Source organism: Notothenia rossii (assembly GCF_949606895.1).
Source record: "Notothenia rossii genome assembly, chromosome: 10".
NCBI classification, from domain to species: Eukaryota; Metazoa; Chordata; class Actinopteri; order Perciformes; family Nototheniidae; genus Notothenia; species Notothenia rossii.
The window spans coordinates 9,458,521-9,467,635 of NC_136908.1; the positions used below are offsets into that span (position 1 = coordinate 9,458,521).

At 40.9% G+C, this 9,115-nt stretch overlaps 1 protein-coding gene across 2 annotated transcripts in view; it reads left to right on the plus strand.

Moving 5' to 3' along the window:
- Positions 1-5,185, plus strand: part of trit1 (tRNA isopentenyltransferase 1) — a 40,166-nt gene extending 34,981 nt beyond the window's left edge. For both annotated transcript variants that reach the window (XM_079655016.1, XM_079655017.1), the window contains exons 9-11: positions 1,446-1,555; positions 3,719-3,836; positions 4,250-5,185. In XM_079655016.1, coding sequence (XP_079511142.1) covers positions 1,446-1,555; positions 3,719-3,836; positions 4,250-4,449 — 428 coding nt within the window. In that variant the 3' untranslated portion in view covers positions 4,450-5,185. The remainder of the gene's footprint in view (positions 1-1,445; positions 1,556-3,718; positions 3,837-4,249) is intronic.
- The last annotated feature ends 3,930 nt before the right edge of the window (positions 5,186-9,115 follow it).

Consider the following 9,115-nt stretch of genomic DNA (forward strand, 5'->3'; position numbering starts at 1 on the left):
TGAGCTCAGCCCCCTCCTTTTGTATCAATTTTTTTTTTTTTTTAAAGCTTTATACCCAAAATCAGCACTTTTGAAACAGGAAGTGAAATAGAGGAATATGAGGCATGGCTAGAATGGATGATCTGTTTGGTATTTTGAGCAAAACACTTCATAGACATGTTTTTTATATATTTTCATATATATGAGAGCTATGCTATTGCCTAAAAATAGCATGATAGGTGACCTTTAAGTCATGTGTTTCTGAAATCATTACCTCTACAAAACCTAGTTTTTTTTATAACTTTGGTTTGTTTTTATATTTGTTTGTAATTAGTAGGATGAGGGTGAAACCACTGGCCAGATTTTATTTAGAGAGAGCATCTTATGCTTTTTGGGAGTTTTCCCTTTCCTGTGGTGTGTTATAAAGTTTTTATTGCAATGGTCTCGCTTCTATTGGCTACTGCTCAGACACATTGTACGTTATAGGCTAAGGGGTGGGACATCTCTAAGCAGTTGACCAATCCCAACAGAGCCGGACAGCTAACCAATCAGAGCTGACGGGTTTCAGACAGAGGGTGAAAACCTTATTTTGTACTTAGGAAAACAGCTTTGGATATCCCTGCTAGTGTAGTACACATTTGCCCTTTTAGATTTCACTTTTCTTTATTGTTTGCTATTTTTTTATATGTTTTACTTAAATGTGCTCTAAATGTATAAGGTATGCATGCCATTGGACTTTTTTTCCCACACTGTTGCAGTCTTTTGAAGTCACTTTCTCTTCAAGTTGCACACGCCCTCATTTCCTGCGCATCTGTGTCAATCAATGCAGGGCAGTGGCTCATGATGCAGGCACACAGACACACAGGACTCGTGCTGCTGTGTAGTGCTGAGGCCCAGCATAGAGACTGCTGACTGATGCAAAATAGAAACACGGGGGTGGAACAGTTAGAGGGAGAGAGAATGAGTGAAAGCTGAAGCCAGACTGATTACAAAAGAGAAAGAGAGGGGTGGTGCACAAGAGAGAAGGGAGAGAGGGAGAGATATTATCGAGCCAGTGTGAGTCAGCAGGTTGACGGAGCTTCAGGGCGCGGCTTCTGCACATCACCGCTACTGTCAGGGTCCCGCTCTATGCTGAATGCATCCTGAAGTCCCCCTCATTGTCCCTGCTATAATGTCTGTTTGTCTCTTATCAGATGTCAAATAATAAGTAACATGATTAGCAAGTCAATACATCAACACATTAAGAATCAAGCGTCAATGAGAAGAGAAGAGCTGAAACGCATTGGGAAGATATAGCGTCACTAAAACCGTAGAAAGTGGTAGAAAAGTTCCTGTTCAAGGTCCATAAACGGTGGAAACACTAATCAAAATGTTGGCCCTGAACACGACTTAATTATATTCATTGGCAGTCCTTGTTGGACTTGTAAAATGCATAATGTGCGTTTGTGTTTGCCCTGTGTGTGTAGGACCCGGGGACAACGTGCCGCTGGTGTTTGGCCTGGAGGTGACGGACGTGTCGAGGTGGGAGGAGACGGTGCTGAACCCTGCACTGCAGATACTGGACAGCCTCAGCAAGGTGGGGCTCGGCACTCTGAACCAGCTGCTTCATCTGCTGCTGGGACAAACTCACACATCCTCTTCAATGCCTTTTTGTTCCTGCTCTTTATCATTCTAACCTTTTTTATTGCTTACTTTGTTTTTTCTACTGCTTTTGTTGTTTTTGTCCTTTCTATCTTCCTTTTTCAACCCATCTATGAGCCTCTTTTACAATCCGTTTCTTCCCTTTTGTGTACATTCATTCTTAGGTTTTGTCCCTCTCTCTGTATTTAACTCCTAGTATTCCCTTAAGCACTTGCTTTTGTTCCTCGAGTCCCCCCCCACACACACACACGCACGCACGCACGCACACACACACACACACACACACACACACACACACACACACGCACACATACACACTATATATAAATATTCATAATTTTTTTTTTTTACGATGAATCATCAGTAAAAAAAGCACATTCTTGTGAGTTCATAAAATGACTCACTTTACTGAAATGCAACCTTAAAACCAGGAACCTTATGCAATGCAACAATATCCAAATCTAAGATGATATCAAGTCTCATATCACAATATATCTATATAATATCAATATATCTTGCCTTACCCTTGGTAACATGAAACTTTTTTTTGTTGCATATCTTGTGTGATCATTTTGTTGATCGGATAATATTTCCCATAATGTCTTTGTTGATTGTCTAACTAGTCATTTCAGTGCAGACTTAATCAAATAAATGATAGGTGAATATCTGCCTGACAGTTTACCTAATCAGTCTGAACATGTCTGTAGCATTCTTCTGTAAACGTTATGTTGAGCTACTTGTAACCGCCTACTGGACCAAATGACATAACCATAACGAACTTGAGAACTTAAACGGCTTGTTTTATGACCTCAAAATGCTTCATATGTCCTCGTTTATGGATAGGTAGATAGAATTGGGAGAGATGAAACCCTCTTTAATGGTCACACATGCAGAGCACACAGCACACACAGTGAAATGTGGCCTCTGCATTTAACCCATCCTAGTACCAGGAGTCTAATACTAGGAGCAGTGGGCAGCTATTGTACAGCGCCCGGGGAGCAATGGGAGTGAGGGGGGAAGGGGGTTGTCCGGTGCCTTGCTCAAGGGCAAACAGGAATTGTTCCCATTCCTGTTATTAGATTACTTAGAATGTTCCGTCCTATACTCCTTTCTTTTAACTTCTTACTTTAACTCATTCTTCCACCACTATACCTCTACACATTGTGTTACATGCTTTCTTCCCTTTTCCCCTCCTTTTCCTTCCATTACTTTCAACTTTACACATTTATTTATGCCTTTTCCAACTATCCCACACTTCTTCCAGCTTCGTAGTTCTTAATTAATAGGTTTATTTCATAGACGCTCTATTGAAGGAACCATGTGGAGTTGTTCCTCTCATTCTCTCCAGTTGCGCATAATCAATTGTGGGTTTCGTTATGGACTCGGCTCATTAAAGAGGGCAAGTGCAGAGTTCCTGAAACTGGTATGTCTGACAAAGATAACATCAGGTGTGCTGTTTGGAGAGCAGTGCTAACTAAAGCGGCTAAAAAAACTCCCCTTAAGGACATGGACATGCTGACCTCACGCTGACCTCACGCTGACCTCACGCTGACCTCACGCTGACCTCACGCTGACCTCACTAAACTATTTGAAGAGTGTTGTGACGTGTTTGACACTGAAGCATTTTACAACATGGCCCAGTAAACTGTTGTCGACGTGTGTGTGTTGTTGGCACAACAGCTATGTGTAATACTTGAAGCTTAACTAATCCCCCTCAGAGCTTTGAGTTCAGGGGAATTTCAGACAACAGTTTCAGAAAGAATACTTTGACTCGGGTCAGAAGTCATTCTTCTGTTTTTTGCTACCAGCCAAGATAATAAAAGTTGTAATGGCATTTATCTGTTTGAGAAGAAAATCAAAAATATATTCCCTCCATTTTTCCCTTAAAAATGTATCAAATATATAATAATATTCTTCAAGGTTTTGTCTCCAAGTTGAAATTCCAGTTTGTTTGTGAACATGTGACATGGCAACAAACACAGCTATACCCCGACAAAGGCACTGGTGAAGAAGACTACTGGATGATATAAACAATGCACATTTGAATCATAAAAAAGAAAGAAAACTCTACAGTGCATGTTTTTTCACAATCTATCAGGGGGAGGAGCCAGCGATTCAGCCAATCAGAGTGCAGGGGGAGGAGCAGCGGAACAAACGGAGCCGTAATACGTGTGATCTGTGTGATAAGATCATCATCGGAGACCTGGAGTGGACAGGTGAGGCATCTGCTAAATAAAAAACATATTATTACTCTTACGTGCTGTGCTGATTATCAATTTCTTTTAGTGTGGGTGTTCGAGATATGAGCTGTTGACATGTCTGCCTTTTCTTGAATATATAATATAAGGGAAATAAACGGCACTTAGCTCATCATGCCTAAAGCACAAATAAAAATAGATCTTTAAATGTTGTCATACTCCAAGGGCAAAACAAAGTTACCTACAAAGGCCACAGTCTCACAAAGAGTGATGACAAACCTGATCACCCCTGATTCCCTGCCTCTTGAAACCAAATCCCTATTTATTTTTCTTGTTGATGAATCATGTTCATGACTCATTGAGACGAAACGGTCCCATTTCATTCCAAATATATCCAACAATGTCCTCTTGTTTCTTTTCTTTACCTGCAGCTCACCTGAAATCCAAAAAGCATCACAATCATGTGAGGAAGAAGAGGAAGACTGACTCAGGCTGTGAGGTCTCCTCCTCTGCTGCGGACAGCGTCTCTCAGGACTCCTCTGCTGCTGTTGCCCCCGGCAGCACAGAAACCTCTCAGGAGTCATCCCCAGAAACCGTGACAACACACAAGGAAGTCCCTGAGACTTGTTAAGGGTGACGCAGACTCTCTGGATATCTTCACTCAGGTTCCCAACACTGTCCTGCACAAACAGCTGTTTTCTTACCGTCCTTATAGGGCTGCTAACTTGGTTCCCCTTCTGTTTGATCGTCCTGGAGTACTATGGGATGACACAGGAATTTATGACACTGAATGTGGACGCCAATGAAGATACTCGAAATTCAAAACGTATTTTTTTTACCTTCATCCGTAAAGTATATAACCTTCAAGCGGTTCATCTTGAGGCTGAAGGACGATTCAACATTGGAGACACAAAGGATGACCTTGACTTTTGATGTGTGATTTTGAAGGTTGCTTTGTTCCCCTTGCCTGTTATTTAAAAAATAATTAACTTTATTTTTCCATTTTAAATGACGTGGCTATTTTTCATACTGTCCATATCTTCAATGTTGTATGTGTTAGCCTTTTCTGGATTCAAGTTTTTTTTTTAAAACTTGTCTTTAGCATAATCACATTCTCTTTTCCCTTCACCCACTAAATTAACATTTTCAAAAAATGAAGGATTTTAAAGTTTGTTTACTAATAGAGGATGTATTGATTTGATGCGGCAAACTCCACGTCTGTAAAGTGCCTTTAAACTGCATATTCTCTAATGGCCAGCAGGGGGCGACTCCACTGGTTGAAGTGGGAAGTTTGATTGTATAGAAGTCTATGAGAAAACTGAACTTAATTCTCCCTCTGTTACCTCAGTAAACATTTTCCCAATGAAGCTCGAGTTTTAAATCTTCCTCCATGCATCATGATGTTCATTTTGTAAATGTTATTATTTAGAGTAAAATACAAAAGCGTTCAAAGGCTTAATTTGTCGAATGCACAATAGATTCAGCCAAGTTCTGGCAATGAAGTTCTTTAGTCCCAGACTGATCGAACAATGCGAAATAGACTATAAAGCAGGGTATGCTTTTGGAAAGGGGGGCTAACTTGCCATTGATAGGTTGCTACCACCGTGTTGGTTTGCCTATGTGTTCTTACGACTTTTACCCTTTCAGAGTGTGTTTTCAGTTCATGCTCCAACTGTTTGTGGCACTTCTGGTTCCAAAAACCCAAACCATAACAGCCAAAACGCCCAAAACTCAAGGTTTGAAAACAACAGTCCACAATAAATGGGTGACATCACAGTGACTACATCCACTTCTTATAAACAGTGAGTGCTTATGTGTCACTGAAGTGATTTACTAAATGAAATCAGAGAGCATTTCAAATCAGCTTTAATGTACCTTTCTACCAGTCACTGCAAAGCTTACACAGCACAAAGTGTTTGCATTAAATACGTTTCCCCAGCCCTTTGTGTGATAACGACTCGTCACCCCATGAGTGCTGTTGTCTGTCAGCGCAGCTTAGCGAACGCATTTCTGTTCTGACGGTACTATAAATGGCCGACTCCTAGCAGAGCGTGTGTTTTCACAGCAGTGTTTGCACGTCTTTGTTTATCCAGCGGCTTGTCGTACCCTCTTTCAAACCAAGGTGTGCCCGCCTGCTGCCAAACCACTTACACAATCGCTGGCATGGCTCCAGAGCCCTCGATTGGCGCTCCCTTTCCCTCTCCTCACCTGCCACTCTTTCTTCTCACATACCCTTCCTCGGAGTCGGACAATTGTTCCACATTCCCGGCTAACACTCCATCATCTCTTTCTTCAAGTCTTCAGTCCGGGTTTTAGACGTTTTCTCTCAGCGTTGTTCACAGGCTCCCAGTGTTTGACCTCATCCACATGACTAAAAATATTTCCAGCCGTATAATAGCTGGAAATATGTGTGTGTGTGTGTCCCACATTTCCAAACTGGGTCAGGCCTCAAGCTTACTGGAGGCTTACCAAACAGTATGTATTCACACTGATAGCAAAGGTCACTGCAACCGGTGTCTGTTCTTTATTACCCTGTCTGTGTTTCTATTTGTTTTTTCTTTCCTTCTGTTGGACATTTATTAATCAGGCAGACTGTTTCCGTTTCCCCTTGGGTGTCCCCTCTGTCATCTATAATTACAGAAACAATGAGAGCGATTTATAAAGAAGAGGAATTCTTATCACGAGTCAAATGATTTTAAAAGCCTCACATTTTTGTAACTTTATGTGCGGTATGTTCTTATCTGGAGTGCCTCAGAGATCTGCCCTGGCACCTCCAGGCACTTACTGAATCACTCGGTGTAAAAAAAAAAAAAGAAAAAGAAAAAGGAAGCTTGTGCAACTCAATGACATAAGGCCTCCTGGACAGAAGTGGAGAAGTGGGGCAGCGTCCGCGGTCACAAGGCTAATGAGTGATTTACCGCCATGCAATGGATCATCTATGGATACACATACACACACATACACACATACACACATACACATATACACATACACATACACATACACATACACATACACATACACATACACGTACACGTACACGTACACATACACACATACACACACACACGTAAAATGCACTGAGTGAACTCATTAGTCGCAGACAGTGAGCACAAAGAATAAACGCACCTCTTTGAAACCGGCAACTGTGGCCTCCCACACAAATACCTGCTGTGAAAGTGGATCTTTCTGAGTGTTTGATTTGATGAGCGCTGCTCAGTGTGTATTTACATGTATAGCTGCATCTGTCAGCGAGCGGCGCGTTTATTGGCCCCGTTTTAGCGCTCCATTTCTGTCTCTCCCGTTCTCAGTCTAACTCCACATATCCGCTCAGTAGCTGTACATGTTCACAGTGCACACACTGTCTGCATGAGGCCCACCGGGGGGGGACTTCAGGACTGCTTATGTAACTCACTCTGCAGCCTATAGATGCTGCATGTCTGTGTCTCGACTGTTTGCAGTGGACTTTTGTTCTCTCTTTCCTGTGTACTGCAGTTGATGCGAATGATGTGTCACCTTCACACCGACTGTCATGATGCATATATGACGGTGATAACAGCTGACATTATCATCCTACAGTATGCCTTCAACTAACATTTATTTTCACTATTGAGTCTATCTAGAATAATGAAACATGTCAATCCCAGTTTCTCAAGGTCTAAGGTGACGTCTTTAAAAGTTCTTCTCTGAAACTCAAACATACAATATTCAGTTTATTGATATAAAACAGTGAAAAGCAGAAAATCTCTACAAATGAGTTAACATTTTATTTTATCTGGAAATATACCATTACACATACATTTGAATATCAAATGCATCAACTAATAGATTAATTGAATACTCGATGCTCTCTAGGAAATAAGTTGATTATGATAAGATGATACGTAACTTTTTGTGTCATGTATCGGGAAAAGTTGGCAACATCAGCTGGTTTGTTTAAAGATCCTGTACATTAAATATTGTTTGACCTTTTGGCTTTAAATCGAACAGCCAAACAATTTAAAGGATGTCAATTTGGGTGCAGAATAAATAGAATTACATAAATGTTATAGACGCTAGCAGTTTGAGTTTCTGGGGGGAAAACACAGTTAAAAAATTAGATAAAATAATCTATACTGCCTTTGATGTTGGTACCGATACGACACGGTGCTGTCGCCGCAGATATGCAGCTGGATGCTCCTATTTTTTCCATTCAGAAGAAATAATCATTTAAAAATAAATTAAATCATCAATATTGTGTTTCAAGTCGTTGGTTTATTAAGTAAACCGGATAATGGACAGTGAGGCATTTTTTTTTCCTGAATTTTCCCTTATTGGAACATTTTGAGACAGTCAAACTACGTTTTTTGTGTTTTTTGTTGTTTGTTTGAATGTTACTGAAGCTAATGATAGTGTGTGTTGTTGAACTCGCCCGCCTTCCTCTCCCCAGAGAGCTCTGCTGTAATAGTGTGTCATCCAGTGACTGTGCGTCTAGGTAATTTGAAGTCCACTTAATCCTAATCTTTAATCCCATTTGACTAAACATTCCCTGCCATCTGGCCCTGGTGAGACAAAAACACACGCACCTACAACACACACACACACACACACACACACACACACACACACACACACACACACACACACACACACACACACACACACACACACACACACACACACACACACACACACACACACACACACACAACTAATCAGATAGAGCAGCAGCTGTGGTCCAAGACACTGTTGACTTGACTACCAAGAAGAAGAACCTTTTGTTTTAAAAAAATACCAGCTTTGCTAATGTGGAACGTAAACATGTTTTTTTACAGATAATACAGAAGGCCGAATACTAGACACCACACAGTTTTGTGATCTTGTACAACTATGTGGAACGTGAAGGACCTTATTAAGAATGTGTAATGTTTGTCACTGGAGGCAACACGGTGAAGATAAGGAAAAAGGTCAAATGTGGCTGCCAGCTGTTGTGTGCGTGCATTTCTTTGAGCTTTAACTTGAGTATTGAGTATACAATCTGATTTGATGTGTGCCCTTTAACATTATTTACACATTTATGTTTTTTTTTAGAGATGCATGTTTCCTGGAATGGGAGTTTCCTCTGTTCAGGGTCAGTGATTTGGAAGAGGACAAAAAGGATACAAAACTTGGGTGTTGCATAGCCAAGTAAGAATCACAACACTATCAGGAGTGACTCCATCAGATAAAAGAGCATTGTGTTGTCTGTCTGTGTGTGCACGAGACATGTCTCCTTTTTGGCATGTTACAGATTAGACATTTAGTAATAAACACACCAC